At 46.8% G+C, this 19,033-nt stretch overlaps 1 protein-coding gene across 1 annotated transcript; it reads right to left on the bottom strand.

Annotated features, from left to right (window-relative positions):
* Positions 1 to 7,770: 7,770 nt before the first annotated feature.
* Positions 7,771 to 9,376, bottom strand: LOC117515113 (beta-1,3-galactosyl-O-glycosyl-glycoprotein beta-1,6-N-acetylglucosaminyltransferase 3-like). Its single transcript, XM_034175619.1, has one exon. It carries the CDS (start codon positions 9,374 to 9,376, stop codon positions 8,099 to 8,101), a length of 1,278 nt encoding a protein of 425 aa, XP_034031510.1. The 3' UTR covers positions 7,771 to 8,098.
* Positions 9,377 to 19,033: the final 9,657 nt, after the last annotated feature.

Here is a 19,033-nt window from a genome sequence, read left to right as displayed (position 1 = left end):
CTTGTAAAACAAACCGCCCGTGAACTGCGATTTCAATGAAGCGGGGGAAAAGTTCAGCAGCGTCTCAATCATTGCCCTGTACGGGTGCGTCGCGCTGGACTGGGAAATCAGCCGGTCACCCAGAGTCACGTCGACTTGTGAGAAAATCGTATTGAGAGGATAATTTATGACGCCCACGCGGGCGTCATTAGCCAGGTCAGTCCCGTCGGCGTTTGTAATTTTCATTCGCAGATAAAGCAGCGTATTATTGAGGTCTAAATACCTCTCACCGTCTCCGGGGATAAAAAACTCGATAGGGCCCATGTCCGTCAGGGCTGATAACGGGCTGACTTCAACGTATTGGCTTTGCTCGATGGACAGCTGGGTCCCGGGGACGGCGAATAAATCCAATTCGCTCATGGTGCATTCGGGGGAATTATTTCGCAAAAGAGACATTGTTTAAGAGAAAATATCCCCGGACAACCTCCTCTTCTTATGCTTCCTTCGAACTGTTCTGCTTTTTCCGGGGGTCTTTCGCTTTTTAACTGTTTTGACCCGTTTCCCCGGGGGGCGTTTCCGGGGCCTTCTTGAGAGCACCATGATCCCGGACCCCCGCTGCTGCTCGGGCTCCTGACTCCGTCCGGCCCTCTCAACAACGCGGCTCACTACGTCGGAAGCGATGCTTCGGGCTGCGTTTTTCAGGTGAGGTTTGGCGATCGTGTATCCTTGTTTAATCAGCGGCGACACAAATTTGAACAGTTTCGAAAATATGTTCCCGAGCCCGCGCCCGTACATAACAGGAGCGCCGTGGAAGCCGTGAAGGCCATTCCCGACTTGATTTTCATAGTAAGGCACAAATCTATAAATGTCGGCTTTGTGCGCTGCCCCAGCCATTTTTTTTTTATCCCGCCGGTTTAAAATGTAATGTCACAACCACTTTACCGTATCTGAAATCCACCGTTTGATCTTGATCGCTTTTGATTTCGATGCGTATTGTCTCAATATGTCTTTTGGAGACCGGGATGTAATAAGCGGGGTTGAATTTCTTTGTAATTATTTCCCCGAAACGACCTCCAATTTCGAACGCTCGGAGGAGAGGAGCAAAAGCGTCACCCACCGCCTGAGGCTGTACAACGTCTGTATAACAGAACAGGTGATACATCCCTGCTTTTATATCGGGGTAGCGGGGACAGCTCGTGACCCCGGGTCCGCATCTCAGCCATTGATTAGGGTGCATCCCCAGCATGTACGCCGTCGGGGCTTCAAAATATACCTGGCTGGTACCGTCTCCTTCCCACAGAAACTTTTTCTGGATATCGTCATATTTTAAAGTCAGATTCGGATCTATAGTCTTCAAACGAGGGTTTATCAGCCCTGCAATAACCTCAAAGTTATCATAATATCCCGTGTCAAAATATCGCGAGTGAACGGCGAGTTTGTTCTTGCCCGTAATTTTCATCACCTGGAACGTACAGGAAGGCTTTTCCGGGATATTTAACCAGGTGTGCGGATAACAAATTTCCGTCAGCGCCACATCCCAGTCACCCTCTAGATCCAGGTGTCGAGCCAAGTCCACCTGGTAGCATGAAATTGTGTTGTCCGGGAATACTTTTAGGCTGGCGTTTGAAGGCAGAGTCATATAAAATCCGTGTTTCAGATCCCGATCCATTTCTCATATGTCGGTTGAAGATGGAAGTTCTCATATTTATACGGCCATCAGCTGGTCCGCGGGAACCCAGGAGTTAAATTTCTCGGGCCAATTTTTCCATCTGACAAATACAAATTTCTTTCCCTTGGTAAACGTTCACGAATAATTTCTTGAACCTGATACGGTCTGTCTTTTGCTATTTTAACCTTCTGCAATTCCGGTTCATAGAATGAGCCTTCAATGATCTCACCGTCATAATCTTTCAATTTATAAACGGGCGGCGTACGTTGTATACATTCTGACACCGTGAACATTTCATCCGTAAAACTTTGTTCATATTTTTTATCAAAAACTCCCCTGAGCTTGGAGACCCTGACTATATCTCCGACCTTATATTTACACTTCACAGGCCTCCTGCGTAGGGTGGATGCCCCATACAAATTTTGAAACACTTGATCGACATTTCGATCATTAACCTCATTCGGCCTCATCTTAATGCTTTTATGATAACTCTCGTTATAAGCCGTGAGTAAAGACGGTAGGACGTCGATGTATCTTCTCGTGTTTTTAGCAGTAAAATATCTCCACATTCTCGTCTTTAGCGTGCGATTAAACCTCTCGACAACCGAGGCTTTCAGATCACTTGCGGTGGCAAAATGTAGAATCCGGTGTTTTTTCATTAAATCCTTGAACGATTTGTTAAAAAACTCTTTCCCGGCATCAGTCTGCATCTTCAGAGGCACCCCGCTCTGCTTTAAGAGTGAGGCAAAGGCCTGTGAGACTTCGCGCCCTTGCTTTGACTTCAGAGGTCTGGCATACGCTTTTTTTGAGAAGATATCGATAACGGTCAGCAGGTACTTGTACCCGTCGTTAAAATCTGATAACCCCTGCATGTCGCATAAATCCGCCTGAAATTGGTTAAGCGGGTTTGTGACAAATACTCTATTTCTTGGAAAATGCGTCCTGGCAGGTTTGTGTAATGTGTATGCATCTTCCCCCGACAGGAAATCTCTGATATGCTTCATACGAATTTTAGAGCTGTGTTGATCATGCAGAGCCCTGCGTAAACGCTCCGGCCCTCCAAAACTCCCCGGATTTACCGGACTATAATATACATCCTTCATTAAACCCTCATCACCCATCTTTTAAGACGGATCTCTTCAGAATGATGAACCGGATAGTCCTTTTGCATTTTTATATGTTTTAGCGACCATAAATATTAGTCTTTTGTTTTAAATTGAACTCTGATTCAGCACCGCGGAGAGCGCTCACAGAGCAGCCTCGAGCTTTTAATAAGACCGTGTTAAAACCCCTCATTAATTCATACGAGCACCTTTTTTCCACCAAAACCTCGTTTGTATGACTCTGTCTTGCAATATGAAGCGCCTTGAGGCAACTGTTTTGTTGTGGTTTTGGCACTATATAAATTTGATTTGTAAAACATTTCACCCTTTTTCAACAATATTATAGGAAAGAACACAGGCCGTATAAGGTTTAGAATATATGCTTTATTACATTCATTAAAGTCACGCACAGAGAAAAAAGCAATTGTTCATGTTTATTAAACACAACATGTGTGAAGGAAAAAAGTATACGTTTTAAATAGGAGCTCTTGGAAACGTTAAATTGAACTCTGATTCAGCACCGCGGAGAGCGCTCACAGAGCAGCCTCGAGCTTTTAATGAGACCGTGTTAAAACCCCTCATTAATTCATACGAGCACCTTTTTTCCACCAAAACCTCGTTTGTATGACTCTGTCTTGCAATATGAAAAACATTTCACCCTTTTTCAACAATATTATAGGAAAGAACACAGGCCGTATAAGGTTTAGAATATGTGCTTTATTACATTCATTAAAGTCACACACAGAGAAAAAAGCAATTGTTCATGTTTATTAAACACAGCATACGTGAAGGAAAAAAGCATACGTTCACGTACAAAACTGGAAAACTCTCAGTAATACATCTCCCCCGCATTTACGGTTTATTTCAGTATTCAGCTGTAAAAGTGTAGGAACAATCTCCCCTCTGGACACCCCCATCTGTTTCACCCGGCACGCTATCACATCCACAAACAGAGTGTATAATGTAAGCAGATGCATCGTATTACACCGTGTAAAATCGTCAGTGGTCAAAACAGAGATTTTCAGTAATACGTTGTACAGAGATTTTTCAGATGAATGGAGAGCCGCGCTGTAGATATGATCTGTCCAGACTCCGGGCCCGGGGCGACGTCTGATAACGTCGAAAACCCTCTCCATAGCGCATAAAGGCGGGGCGTCTGGGATCTCCAGCCTGCGAATGACTACCCGCTCCAGCTTATACGAGAGTCCACGTATAATATAAACTTCCCGCAAGCTTTGAAAGAGAATCATCACACAATTACCCATGACTGTAAAACAATATAATGATATTTAAAAAAAAAAAAAAAAAAAAAAAAAAAAAAAAAAAAAAACAGGTTTTTCTTCAGTCGTCTGGGTTATAGACGGCTACCATCCCCTCCAGGTCGAGATCTGCGTCTTCACCGAAACATGTGTACAGTTCGTTGATCTTTGCTTCAAAAGTATCAGTGTATTTCAGCTCAGTGAGGATGTTTTCTACCACCCCCTGAACCCTCGCAGCCGATGGGTTGAGGAAGCGCTGGGCTAGGAGCTTTACCACAGCCGGGATGAAGGTCGGTCTCCAGAGTCTCACCATTAATCTCTCAAAATGTCCGGTAAAGAAATATTCATTTAACGGGTCCAGGCACTCGTGCTGGCGCTGGCTGGGGTGATCGATCTCACACCCGTAACAGAGTTTTTGTCTGTAACTTTTGATCACAGCCAAAAGTAAGTGTGCCACGCCGACTTTCACCGTTTTCAGGAATTCCTCTGACAGGAACCCGTCAGGCCGGTCAGATGCGAAAGATGTGGCGTATTTCTCAGCCGGCTCGAGGTCTTGTACCTCCCGCGGACTCGCGGCCTCCGTGACAGCGGGAAGAGACCCCACGCCTCCCGGGCTGGAAAGCGCGTGAGAAGGATGGATCTCGCCCCAGACCGCCTCGAGCTGAACTCCCCACGGGCTCTCGTACCCACCGCGGGTCCGTGAAGCCTGGCTCAGGGAGGGCCGGTCTCTTCCACAGTCGAGCGCGCAGTCACAAGCGATGTCGTCGGCCGCTGCAATGGGAGAGGTTGAGGAGCTCATGCTGGTTCGTCGTCCGATGCTTGAATGAGATGTGGTCCCCTGGTTTTTATAGAAATCCCCGTGCATGCGGGGAGGAGCTACGTCAGAGTTTTTTTTATTTTTTTTATTTTTTTTTATTTTATTTTTTATTTTATTTTTTTATTTATTTTTTTTAAGTAAAAAGAGGGGCCAAGTTTTTTCGGACTTCGATAACGTCCCTCCAGGCCAGGCACCTTGTAAAGAGGCCCGTAATCCTGTCGTTGCAGGTGTTGAACATCTCATGCCAGCTCTCAGCCGCAGCTGTGACGCTTCTGACGTGGCCGCTGGCACTAACCCGCTCCAACTTAATTTCACCCTCAGAGACAGTGTCAGGAGGTCCACGCTGGAATATCACCCTATAGCGAGGCCCCTGGGCGCTGAGCCAGGTGAGTTGGAAGCGTGTTTTCTTCTTTTCCGGCGTCCGATCTCCTGGAGGTTCAGGGTTGACCGTGTCGCGAATCATCGAGCCCGCCGCCGCGGAGAAGACACCCCAATCGGCGGAAGTAAGCGCCACCCGTGGGGTTCCTCGAGTGGCAGTCTCACCCTCGGCCAGAGTGAAGAAACTTACTTGGGCATAATACGGGTCGAACGTGTAAGTTAAACGTTCGTGCCCCTCCAGGCTGTACGTCAGATCTTCCTCCGGTATCGGCTGGCTCAGACGGCTGACGTACATTCTCGCTTTTTTTGGGGCAAGCGAGCCTTCTGTTGTCATGGTGATGTTAACCGGGGTCTCGCAGATGTAGCGGAGGATCGGAGTTCGTCTCGCCATGGTGAATGCTGTATGTCACTCTATCGTCCGCGGGGCGTAATTCCTTACCTTTTGCTCTAAAAACACCGTTTGGCGTAAGTGATAAGGAGCATTGTTTATTGTTCGGGCTCGGGGCAGCATCTCCGCTCAGCGGGTGTCCCGCGCCCCATGATCGATCGGCTAATATCTTAAAAGAAAACATCATCTGGCGTGAGTGATAAGGAGCATTGTTTATTGTTCTTCGGGTTCATCACCTCGGGGCAGCATCTCCGCTCAGCGGGTGTCCCGCCACACACACACACACACACACACACACACACACACACACACACGCACACACACACGCACTCACACAGACACAGCGTCTGCAACAGGTTTTACAGCCGTGGGGTCATGTTTCCGCGAGCGGCTCTATGCGTGGGTATTTGACCGTCTTGCTGCAAAGACTTACAGCCGAGAGAGACGGGTATTTGTTCCCCTTCTTTAATTTACGAATTAAAAAACAGAAAAGGAAACGTAATAATTTAAGAATTAAAGATATTAAAGGGTCATTAAATAATAGACAGTGATTTATGTTTAATTATTTCAGAATTAGTTAATTCTTTAATACATTAAAAAGATCTAGGTATTTTTAATCGTTCTTTAATTCATGAAATAAAATGACATTAAAATATTAGACCCTGGGTGGGAGGGGAGGTATGGCTTGGAGGCGGTGCTTGGCCGGGGTTAGGGGAGGAGCTTGGGGGTGGGGCTAGGGGAGGAGCCAGGGGCGGAACTAGGGGAGGAGCTGGGGGCGGGGCATAGGGGCGGGGCATACTGACGTCATCGACTCTGATTGGATGTGACGTCATAAGGGGCGGGGGCTCGGAGGCGGGATCAGGGGCGGGGCTTAGGGGCGGGACATAGTGACGTCATCGATTCTGATTGGCTATGACGTCATAGAGGGGGCGGGGCTTAGTGACGTGGCCGATTTTGATTGGCAGCTGTCACTTTTTTGACGAAAGGTGGGTCAGTTTTCTCTCTAACCCAGAAGAAGTTATAGGCTTACGTGGCTGTGATTGGAGAAATTATGCACAGTGCAAGCTTTGTATTTTGTATCACGTTATCCATTTTCATGATGAAGTGGTATAGAGGAGGATTTTCTTAAAAAAAAAAAAAAAGCAAGAGAAAAAAGAAAAGAAAAAAAAAGACCTTAAATTTAACTACAATTTGCCAGAAGGTAAGTTGAGATTTGATCTGTTTTTGTGAAAGAAAATCCTTCTGCGCTCTACTCCACTGTGAAGCTAAGAGTGATGATACAAAGTTTGCACGGTTAAATTAATTAATTGAAATGAGAGAATAATTACTTACATGTTTTACTAATTAATTAAATGTGTCATTAATTAATGAATTAAAATTGGAGGAGTAAAAGTGATGTATTTGTTTGGGCACTTTTACTCCTCCAATTTTAATTCATTAATGACACATTTAATTAATGAATAAAACATTTAAGTAATTATTCTCCAATTTAATTCATTAATGACACATTTAAGGAATTATTTAATGATGTATTTGTTTATTTAATTATAGCACATTTAATCTTCCACACTACGGACCATGAGTGAAAAAGGATTTGTGTTATCATTCATATGATAAATGCCAAAAAAAAAAAAATCTGACAGGGTATGTAAGCGTTTGAGCACAACTGTATATTGTCAGATGAATAAAAGCAAGAATTTAGGACAAACAATAGCTTATTTGAGATCTCAAGTGGATTTTACTGTTTTTCAAGATGAAAGGAAAGCTTTTGTTTATACAGCTTTTCTATCAGCAATTGTCATTGGTGGTGGACAATATAAATGTGACATTCATTTGCAACTGTTTTGTTCAGACAGACAGACAGACAGACAGACAGGGTCAGATAACATTTTGAAGCCAAGGAGAAAGTTGACACCACCATCCTAAAGAGTTCTCTGCACATCTGGGACACTGCAAATACCAGACCAACTGGTGATATACAATATGATGCACATTATGTTGTTTACCTGAAAGAATTTAAAGAAAAGGGTTTTTGTAGTTAAGTTTTATTTATTTATTTAATATATTCATGACATCCTCTGCCTCAAAACAACTTTCCTATCAAGTAAATTCAGTGACATGCATAAGTTAGTATTTATCAGGGTCACATCCGGTGGGAGCATAGGGGAGGGAAAAACTTTCATGTTGTTGTTATAGGATGTTGTGAGTAGAATTTTGAGTGAAAACAATTATTTACTTCATTCTGAAATAAGGCTGTAACATAACAAAATGTGTAAAAAGTGAAGCGTTGTGAATATTTTATGGACGTATTTTAGTTAGAGCAGAAGCTGGAGACCTACCAATTTAAGCCAACTAGAAGGCAATATAGACACAAATGTCAATTAAATCATGAATACAGAATGTTTAGCATTTATCAATAAAGTCCACAGTGTAAACAGCATTTCCATTTGCTACCTATTCCCAGTACAATGTATGTCAATGTATATTTGATATAAAAAAAAAACATTAAAAGCATTCTGTGGTCAGTGATTCATAATTCAGAGCTTTGAAACGCAGGAATGACTCTAAACATCGAATAGCAACATCATCAACGAGTGGATCAAACTTATTTGCTAACAAGTGGTGTTGTTTTAGGAGCCAAGAGATGTCACCAATCCCGTAAACACAAACACCTCTTCTGTAAATACCGGTACATTCAGGGTACGAGGCTCCATTTTTCACATCACCTCCTAAGCCGCCCCACTTCACCATGCGAGCAATGGCTTGCACTTCCGATTCATCATACTTGTTACTTGCTGGCATGGATCCAGGTACATTTGCCATCCTTTGTAGAGTCGCCCACATGTGTTCATCAGGACTGTATGTGTCCTTTTCCCACTCCACGAACTTCTGGACGTCTTTGTCCTGCAGCACATGTCTCACAAAGTCTCTTGTGACCACAATGTAGGCATTTCCTGCATACATTGGGCTGGTTATTGGAGGGGGACTTTTCCTCGTACCTGTTCCCATGATAAAGTCGGTGACAATGTAATGATAGTCCCAACGTGCTGTTAGGTGCTTGCTGGGAACCCCAGTTGCCATACTGTTTCTTCCCTTGAGGGCCTTCAGTGCTTTAACCATTTCTCTGTTGGTTTTGAGGGGGAAGTCTGTTCCACAGGTGTTGAGGAGGTACCTCCACTGGACGTGTGAACTCAGCAGGTCTTTCATGCAGTTCAGGTCCGCCTGCACTCGAGACCAAGAGGCATACACCACCCTTTCTAATTTACTGGCCATAAACACGTTGGGGAAACAGGAAATAATTGCCTTTACAGCATTCTTGTAATTTTCAGTTGATTTCTGGTCCACATGCACACAGTAGATGTTCTGAGGAGTGTAAATCGCTCGCAGAAGTCGTTCAAACATCTCAATTTGCTCATGGATCACCATAGAGTAGGCGATAGGAAAGTCCTTCTCCTCCTTGCTCAGAGGCTCTGTAATAAATCCTCTGTTTTCAATATAATTCTGACAGTCTCTGGTTATGTTCAAGTAGAACGTTTCTGGTAACTGCCATGTTCTCTTTGAGAATAGAAGAACTTCAAAGTCAGCTTTTTTACCTTCTATATCCCCTGTGATGATAGCGGAGCAGCCCGGCAGGTCCAAAGAGTACTGCTCTGGCATTCTGTCATCAGATGAGGACTGCCTGTTAAAGACAGTTTGCCACAGGAAGAAACAGATCAGAGTTCCAACGACGAGGAAGAAAAGGGACCTGAAGAACATCACCCGCTTCCACCGAACAAAAAACATTTCTGTGTTCTTGAAGGGAAGAAAACAATACAAATACCCTTTTCCGCTGCACTGGTTACTCATCTACTACATGGGGTGGGGCTGAGTCATTTCTTTTAAAATAAACAAATATGCCTAAACAGCAGGTGAGCTGTGCAAGTAAATGTTGACTGAACATCTTCTTTTCTGATCCTTAACAGGATCTAACCTGCACTAGTTCCTTATCCTATTGCATAGACATTTAACAGGCTTTTAAAAAACGTACTTGTTTCAGCCGCTTAAATAGCAGCAACAGTTTTAGGATGCAAGGTTTTATTCTTTACAAAGTATTTCTACAAGAAAAATTGACTTGCATAACTTTTATTTAGCTTTACAAACATAATATCACAATACCTCATTGTGTTGCTCACACTGAGCTTTCTAAAGCTGTTTTATTTCGTACCACTTCCCCTCCCCTTTTCTATATATTGCTTAAATCAACTCAACTTTTATTTCTAAAGCACGTTTAAAACAACAGCAGTCGACCAAAGTGTTGTACATAATTAAAAAATGGGCACCAAATTACCTCCAATCCTAAATAAATGAATTAAAAATAACAGTAAAATTACAACAGGCAATAAAACAGCTAAAAGACAAAGTAAAATAAAGGGTATAAAAGCTGCCTCAGGTGCAACACATACACTCAACAAAAATATAAACGCAACACTTTTGGTTTTGCTCCCATTTTGTATGAGATGAACTCAAAGATCTAAAACTTTTTCCACATACACAATATCACCATTTCCCTCAAATATTGTTCACAAACCAGTCTAAATCTGTGATAGTGAGCACTTCTCCTTTGCTCACAAGTGTGCCATATCAAGATGCTGATTAGACACCATGATTAGTGCACAGGTGTGCCTTAGACTGGCTTCATTTTCTTTATATATTTCGAGTCACTAGTGGTGTACACAGCTCGACCTGACTCTCTGATCCCCATTATGCTGGAGCTGCTGGGCTGTAGGGGTTGTTTTGCACTCCTCCAGCAGGATGAGGGGCAGTGTTGCATAAAGTACCGGAAAATCACACTTAAGTAAAAGTACAGATACCCATTAAAAAATGACTTTGGTAGAAGTTCAAGTCACCGATTGAAATGCTATTCAAGTAAAAGTCTTAAAGTATCTAGTATTTATTGTACTTAAGTATGACAAGTAATGTACAACTAAATGTACTCAAGTATTGAAAGTAAAAATACAAGTAAATGTTAATAATCAAAAACTGACAGATTTTTTTTTTATATTAAAGTTTATCTAGGCTTGTTACTGACTGGCAGTATTAGTCAAAATACTGAAAATTGTGCACATCACACAAAAACACTTCAACAAGGTTTCAAAACCTAAACGAGAGTAGGCTACTCACTAGGTGTTCACAGGAAACAGTTATTTATTTCTATATGTATTTATTTATTTTCATTGTTACATGATTTTATCTTTTCTGTTGTGTTTTGTTTCATTATGTTCTTTTTGTCTCTCTAAAATTGTATTGTAACATTATTAGTCTATTATTATTGACTCTTATTGTCTATTATGTAGACTATTATTGTTTTTGCTATTATTATTAATATATGAATAAAAATAAATTATAAAATGACAACAAACACTGAGCCATTAATTATACAGAAAACAAATCAACACAAACATGCTGATGCGAACAGCTTAATGCTAACTTTAATGTTGAAAACGCCATAGACATGCTAACGCGTTAGCATTGGTCCCGTTTTTAAGTTATAAAATACATCTATCAACTGTTTCAGAAGACCATAACAGGTCGGTTTAACATAAAAATATTAAATATTACTCACAGACATATGCTCTTCAGGGTTTTAGCGGGGAAAAATTAGGATAAAGTGAAATAAACGAAACCACGAATCGTAGAACAAAGCACTGCTTCGATCTGCGAATCACTGCTTTGATTGGTTCAAGGTTCAAAGCAAAGCCGCGTTGCAGAAAAGTTGATTACAGCCCCGCTGCAGGTCTGTAATCAATGTAGAGAAATTAGCATTTTCCTGACAAACACCCCCCAAGTGCGCAACTGCAAAAAAGCCTACCGGACATGCCAAAACGGCCTGACTTTGTTGCAGTCACCAGTAATCACTGGTGTCTCTTTTTTCGTGTGTGTGTGTGTGTGTGTGTGTGTGTGTGTGTGTGTGTGTGTGTGTGTGTGTGTGTGTGTGTGTGTGTGTGTGTGTGTGTGTGTGTGTGTGTGTTTGTAACGAGTAACGGCATGGCGCATAGAAAATGTATCGGAGTAGAAGTATGCAATTAAGGTCGGAAATGTAGTGAAGTAAAAGTGAAAGTAAGCTGAATTTAAAAAACTCAAGTAAAGTACAAAGTCTCCCAAAACGTACTTAAGTACAGTAGTGAAGTATTTTACTTCGTTACTATACAACACTGATGATGGGCATGATCTGTGTCCCTGATGTTTGGGCATGTCAAGGGAGGCTTGCCCTAATTGTTTCGTCATGCCTCTGGAAGTGTGGTCGGCTCACCTTGCTGCACATGAAGTGGTGAGTTGCAGCTGTTGCCTGCTGCTCAGCCACTGAAGCTTCCCGCTACTACTATTCCCTCTGCAGTGTGGTATAAGCAGCGCCGGAGGAGTGTGCCTGACGTTAACCTGGCAGACGGTAGATTTCCTGATTTTGGAGTTGGCCCAAATGAGGGCCGTCCTCCATACTGTCCAGCCACGGCCTGATGGTGGCGTTTCCGCTACAGGCTCTTTCACTAACCATGATTCAGCATCCCTGTGTGACGAGGACGCCTTTTCTGTGGCAGCGTCTGACATGCTCTTTAGTCTGGGCCATGCCGAGGTGGAGTCGAGGGCTTCTGAGTCTGACTCTCAAGCCTCTTCCAGTCTCCGTGAGAGCACTGTGAATGCGCCACACCCCTCGGTTATTTGAGTGGCTCTCTCCCACCTGAATCTGGACACCCCACAGGCACCTGATGCTTCTGATAGTGGGTTTTTAGGCATCAGACGGCTGCTCCTGCCTTTGCTGTTCCCCCATCTGCGGACTATGTTCGAGAGTTGCATGTGTGTTGGACAGATAGCAAGGCCATGTCGCGATTGACATCAGACGGCAGGGCTCTTGCGTCCATGCAGGATGTGCCATGATTTGGTCTTGGCCATATGTCCTCTGTGGAGCCGGCTATAGCCTCCCTGATTGTATCGCTGATGAGGCACTTCGGACTAATGCCCTAACTCCCAGTGTCATGTTACGGACAAATTTTTGTGTAGGGCATATGATACTGGTGCACGTTTGGGGCATTTTGGTAACTCACTCTCCCATTTTTTACTGGGTCTTTCCATGTCTTTGGAGTCCACAGCCGCTGATGGGCCTACGCAGGTTTTGCTGGATGCTTCACTGCAGACCTTCGCGCGGATGTCTCGAGAGCTTGGTCGCCTTCTGTCTACTCTGACACTTACCCGTCTTCAGGTGCGGTTGGCCCAGTCTCCTCTATTGGAGCCCTGTAGGAGGGCCTTGAGGAATGTTCCTGTTGTTCCAGGGGACCTCTTTGGCTGTGCTGCAACTGATGTACTAGAGGGTACTGCACAGGCTACCCGCACTAGACGCCAACTTGTTGCTCTTCATAGGTATCACAGTACCTACAGTATCGGGAGACCTCTGTGCATCATCATATTGCTCATCGGCTGTGCTCCCCACGGTCCCGGTTGCACCTCCTGGACAGTGCCTGACTTATGCCCAAGATCAGAGTGGTGTGGATAGGGCTCAGGCCCCCAGACCACCTCACGCAGCCCCATCCACCCGGCGCCCCTCCCGACCCTGTAAGGGCTGCTGGTCACGTAGGTGATGCCTTGTTGACGGTGGGGTATTTTATGTGCATGCAATTGTTATTGACTCTGTAGGAGAGAGGAATAACATTGTGGGAGGGACAAAATTGAGTGAAAAACACCCTACATATATTTAGAAATACAAATGAACTTTCTTCTGTTGATTCTTGCACTTTGAACTGACAAAAGAGACCCAAACGAGACACTCTAGAGGAGTAACTTTTTTCTTTTCTTTTCTTTTCCTTTTGTTTGTTTTAACTTTAGTTTTCTCAGCCAATGAAAATTGAGTAACTCGCTGCTGGCTGTCTGGCTCCTTTTCCATCTGAGTGGAGGAGGCAGTCAGTCTCCTGAGTGCTTTGAGACGGGAACATTCGCTGCTCACTGAGGAGAAATATATGCTTTCACATCAGAGTCTCCAAAAGTCTCTAATAACATCAAATTAGATTTCCCACTAATCGCTTTTTGAAAAAAAAAGTCTCATAATTACAAGATTTCGTAATTACGAGAAAAGATCTCCTAATTATGACATCAGGGCCTGGTTTCATGAAGCATTCTAATCTTGTTTAGTCAACTAAACTCACTTAGTCAATTCATCTTTTGACCTTAGTCATTCCAAAAAGTGTTTAGTTGACTAAAGTTTCACGTTACCTGACTAAAGTTTTTACCCTGGTACAGAGGAGGCTAATCTTATTTTAGTCAACAAAACTTCAGTGTCTTACCTCCAAAAAGGCAGGTGTCATGCACCACCACTTGATGGAGGAGGAAGGAAGAAGAGACTTGCGGTGGGAGCGGGTGTTCCGGGACTGGAATAATCCACTGGAAATGCTTTCGGAGGCCGAGGTCGGGAGCGCTTCTCCTCTGCTGCGGCGGACTCGGCCATGTTTGTAGTGCACAGACCAACCCGGAAGTAAACGAAACTGCCGGTCATTGGAGCCATTTCTTGTCAAAGGCACTTGCGAGGCCACTATGACAGTGAAAATAGTAGACTAAAGTAAAACGGCTAATCTACAAATTTAGCCATCATGAAACAGAGATTATTATTATCTTAAGTAGTATTAGTAGTTGTAGTAAAAAAAGGCTTCAAAACTGGACCTTTAATCTGGATTCGCCCCTGCTTTGGCGTTTGAGCACAAAGAATGGATAACATTTATTTATGCAGAAAACATGACCAGATTTACAGGTAAGAAAGTTTTATTGCGTTTTCACATCATGTGGTCCTCAGAAAGAGAGTTTAGGTGTATTTGAGTGGAAAATAGTGTTAGTTGTTGACGCATCGCGGCGGATCAGCTGTTTTTAACGAGCAGATATGCAGCTGTTGTGTGGGCCGCTGAAGAGGAGGTACTGCTGGCCCACGGATCAGCTGTTTTTAACGAGCAGATATGCAGCTGTTGTGTGGGCCGCTGAAGAGGAGGTACTGCTGGCCCACCACCACTAGATGGCGCCCTGCTTGGAGTGCGGGCTCCAAGCACGAGAGGGCGTCGGAGCCGCTGGAGGTGACAGCTGTCATCTATCAACACCAGCTGTCACCCATCACCACCAGTATAAAGACCGGACTGCAACTCCACCTCCTCGCCGAGAAATCTTCTACCATACAGGTAATTTTCTCTGCTGACTAAAATTCGAGTATTAGTGTGATCTCTTTTTGCAGCCGTTTTCCTGGGACGGATACCCTGTCTGCGGAGTTGGCGTTTGGTGTGGACTGCGACGGCTTCGCCTCACACCCCACCCAGATAAGTGGTTAACTCAGGAGCTGCACGGGTGTGTGATTGGAGGTGGAGGTTCTCCCTCCTTAACTGAACACAGACTGTGGGATTACTGAGTGTGCGGACTCACACTCATCCAGAACTGTTTCTGTTTTCTGCCAGCAGTACCGGGTCTGACTGCTGAAGACAGTGGCCACCTGGGGCGCAGGGCTTGGCGGCTCCGGTGTTCTTCAGGTCCGTTGGTGGTGAGGCTTGTGTGGGTTCCGGCTTCTCTCTCACCGGACGTCTCCTATCTTCGAGCCTGCCACACGTCACCTTTTTGTTGGATTGATATAACACATATTTGTATCTGTCTGTATTACGTTGTGCACCTTCACAACATTAAATTGTTACTTTTTGGCTATTCCATTGTCCCTTCATTAACGCCCCCTGTTGTGGGTCCGTGTAACGACACTTCCCCAACAGGATTTCTCGGCCAGCGTCATGGATCCCGAGGGGCGTCAACTCGAGCCTGAGCGGCCAATGGAAGAGCAAGGTGCATAGGCACCAGCAGGAGGCGTGTTAGGGGAGCTGCAGCAAATACTGACCGCTTTCACTGCTCGGTTGGATCTGGTCACCGAGCAGAACGTTATCCTCAATCGGAGGATGGAGGCTCTCACCGCCACGGTGGAGGCGCGCGATCAAGGCGCTGCTGCAGCACCTCCTCCTGCTGGTCCTTTGTCAGATACAAACGTTCCACTGGTCGTTCAACGACCCCCCCCACCATCCCCTGAAGCATACATAAGCCCTCCGGAGCCGTACGGAGGTTGTGTTGAGACGTGCGCGGACTTCCTTATGCAGTGCTCGCTCGTCTTTGCACAGCGTCCCGTCATGTACGCATCAGACGCTAGCCGGGTGGCTTATGTCATCAATTTGCTTCGAGGAGAGGCACGCACCTAGGCTACGGCGCTCTGGGAGCAGAACTCACGGCTCCTAACGTCATACGCTGGGTTTGTAAGGGAGTTCAAACAGGTTTTTGATCATCCCAACAGAGGCGAGACTGCTTCGAGCGTGCTACTGTCAATGCGACAGGGGCGCCGGAGTGCAGCCGAGTATGCAGTCGACTTCCGCATCGCGGCTGCGAGGTCCGGCTGGAATACCGTTGCGCTCCGCGCTGCCTTCATAAACGGACTGTCTCCGGTCCTGAAGGAGCACCTGCTGGCTAAGGAGGAACCGCGGGATTTTGACGGACTTGTCGACCTGGTTATACGCTTAGACAACCGGTTAGAGGAACACCGTCGGGAGCAGGGCGGGGGGCGTGACCGGGCACGGGCCGTCCCTCTTCCTTCCGGGTGCAAAAGGGTGCCGTCGTCCCCACGCTCCACAGCCAGAGGGCCCCGTGTGGCTACAGCTCCCCCTGCTGACGAAGCTATGGACACGAGCAGGGCCAAAATGAAATCAAAGGACAGACAAGGGAGGCAGGCCTGCGGGGAGTGTTTTTTCTGTGGGTCTAACAGTCATATACAGAGGAACTGTCCCAAACGGTCAAACTACAATGCCCGTCCTTAGAAACTGGGCTAAGGGTGGGCCATAACACGCATGCGGGGGAACCCCGAAAATCAGCACGAATACCAGTCACAATCCTTTGTGAGGATTTAACCCTTCACGCCCTAGAACTTATAGACACGGGGTCAGAAGGGAATCTGCTGGACAGCAGATGGGCAAAGGAAGTAGGGCTCCCTCTGGTGGCTCTGCCTTCCCCTGTGAAGGTACGAGCACTAGATGGCACTCTTCTTCCATTAATCACACACCAGACACAGCCAGTGACTTTGGTGGTGTCTGGGAATCACAGGGAGGAGATAGTGTTTTTTGTAACACCTTCTACCTCCCGAGTGATTTTGGGTTTTCCATGGGTGTTGAAACACAATCCCCGGATTGATTGGCCATCTGGGGTTGTGACGCAGTGGAGCGAAACCTGCCACCGGGAGTGTTTAGGATCCTCGATTCCACCCGGTGAGATAGCTAAGGAGGAGGTCAAAGTCCCGCCCAATCTGACGGCGGTGCCATGTGAGTACCACGATCTTGCTGACGTCTTCAGCAAAGATCTGGCACTCGCCCTTCCCCCGCACCAACCGTACGATTGTGCCATCGATTTGATTCCGGGCGCTGAGTACCCGTCCAGCAGGCTGTACAACCTCTCACGTCCGGAACGCGGATCAATGGAGACCTACATCTGGGACTCGTTAGCTGCCGGGTTGATCCGGACCCTCACCTCCCCGATGGGTGCTGGTTTCTTTTTTTTTTGTGGGTAAAAAGGACGGCGGACTCCACGCATCGATTACAGAGGGCTGAACGACATTACGGTTCGCAACCGATACCCGTTACCTCTGTTGGATTCGGTGTTCACGCCCCTGCATGGAGCCCAAATATTTACTAAACTTGATCTTAGGAATGCGTACCACCTGGTTCGGATCCGGAAGGGAGACGAGTGGAAGACGGCATTTAACACCCCCTTAGGTCACTTTGAGTACCTGGTCATGCCGTTCGGCCTCACAAACGCCCCCGCGACGTTCCAAGCTTTGGTTAATGATGTCTTGCGGGACTTCCTGCACTGGTTTGTCTTCGTGTATCTAGACGACATCCTCGTCTTTTCTCCGGACCCTGAGACTCATGTCAAGCATGTACGTCAGGTCCTACAGCGGTTGTTGGAGAACCGGCTGTTTGTGAAGGGCGAGAAGTGCGAGTTCCACCGCACTTCTTTGTCCTTCCTGGGGTTCATAATCTCCTCCAACTCCGTCGCCCCTGATCCGGCCAAGGTTGCGGCGGTGAGAGACTGGCCCCACCCAACAAGCCGTAGGAAACTGCAACAGTTCCTCGGCTTTGCAAATTTCTACAGGAGGTTCATTAAGGGCTACAGTCAGGTAGTTAGCCCCCTGACAGCCCTGACCTCCACTAAAGTCCCCTTCACCTGGTCGGATCGGTGCGAAGCCGCGTTTAGGGAGTTTAAATGCCGGTTCTCGACTGCGCCAGTTCTGGTGCAGCACGATCCTACTCGCCAGTTCACAGTGGAAGTGGACGCCTCTGACTCAGGGATAGGAGCCGTGCTGTCCCAGAGCGGGGAGTCCGATAAGGTCCTCCACCCTTGTGCCTATTTTTCCCGCAGGTTGACCCCAGCTGAGAGGAATTATGATGTCAGCAATCGGGAACTCTTGGCGGTGAAGGAGGCTCTTGAGGAGTGGAGACACCTGTTGGAGGGAGCGACGGTGCCCTTCACGGTTTTCACGGACCATCGGAACCTGGAGTACATCCGGACCGCCAAGCGGTTGAACCCCAGGCAAGCCCGCTGGTCACTGTTCTTCGGGCGCTTTGACTTCCAGATTACGTACCGCCCCGGGACCAAGAACCAATGGTCGGATGCACTGTCCCGGGTGCATGAAGAGGAAGCCAGGGCCGAGCTGTCAGACCCCCCAGAAACCATCATCCCCGAGTCCACTGTCGTGGCCACCCTCACCTGGGACGTGGAGAAGACCGTCCGGGAGGCCCTGGCACAGAACCCGGACCACCAGAGGCCAGAGCTGCGGTTTTGGACTTCTGCCATGGGTCCAAACTCTCCTGTCATCCTGGAGTGCGCAGGACCATGGCGGTAGTCCAGCAGCGCTTCTGGTGGGCGCTTATGGAAGCCGACGTCCGGGACTACGTCCAGCCCTGCACCACCTGCGCCAGGGGCAAAGCAGACCACAAGAGGACCTCAGGACTCCTCCGACCCCTACCGGTGCCTCATCGCCCCTGGTCCCACATCGGCCTGGACTTTGTCACGGGCCTCCCGCCGTCCCAGGGCCACACCACCATCTTGACGATAGTGGACCGGTTCTCCAAGGCGGCCCACTTCGTGGCCCTCCCGAAGCTCCCTACGGCCCAGGAGACAGCAGACCTCCTGGTCCACCACGTCGTGCGTCTGCATGGGATACCAGCGGACATCGTCTCAGACCGTGGCCCTCAGTTCTCCTCTCAGGTCTGGAGGAGATTTTGCAAGGAACTGGGGGCCACCGTGAGTCTCTCGTCCGGGTATCACCCCCAGACGAATGGACAGGTAGAGCGGGCCAACCAGGAGTTGGAGCAGGCCCTCCGTTGCATTACCTCCGCGCACCCGACGGCCTGGAATACCCACCTG

The sequence above is a fragment of the Thalassophryne amazonica genome, chromosome 8, assembly GCF_902500255.1.
Source record: "Thalassophryne amazonica chromosome 8, fThaAma1.1, whole genome shotgun sequence".
In the NCBI taxonomy this organism is placed as follows: domain Eukaryota; kingdom Metazoa; phylum Chordata; class Actinopteri; order Batrachoidiformes; family Batrachoididae; genus Thalassophryne; species Thalassophryne amazonica.
This window is presented reverse-complemented; position numbering and strand designations above follow the sequence as displayed.

What these genes read in the sequence shown, in the direction of transcription:
- LOC117515113 (XM_034175619.1), bottom strand. Translation starts at nt 9,376, where the DNA reads ATGTTTTTTGTTCGGTGGAAGCGGGTGATGTTCTTCAGGTCCCTTTTC.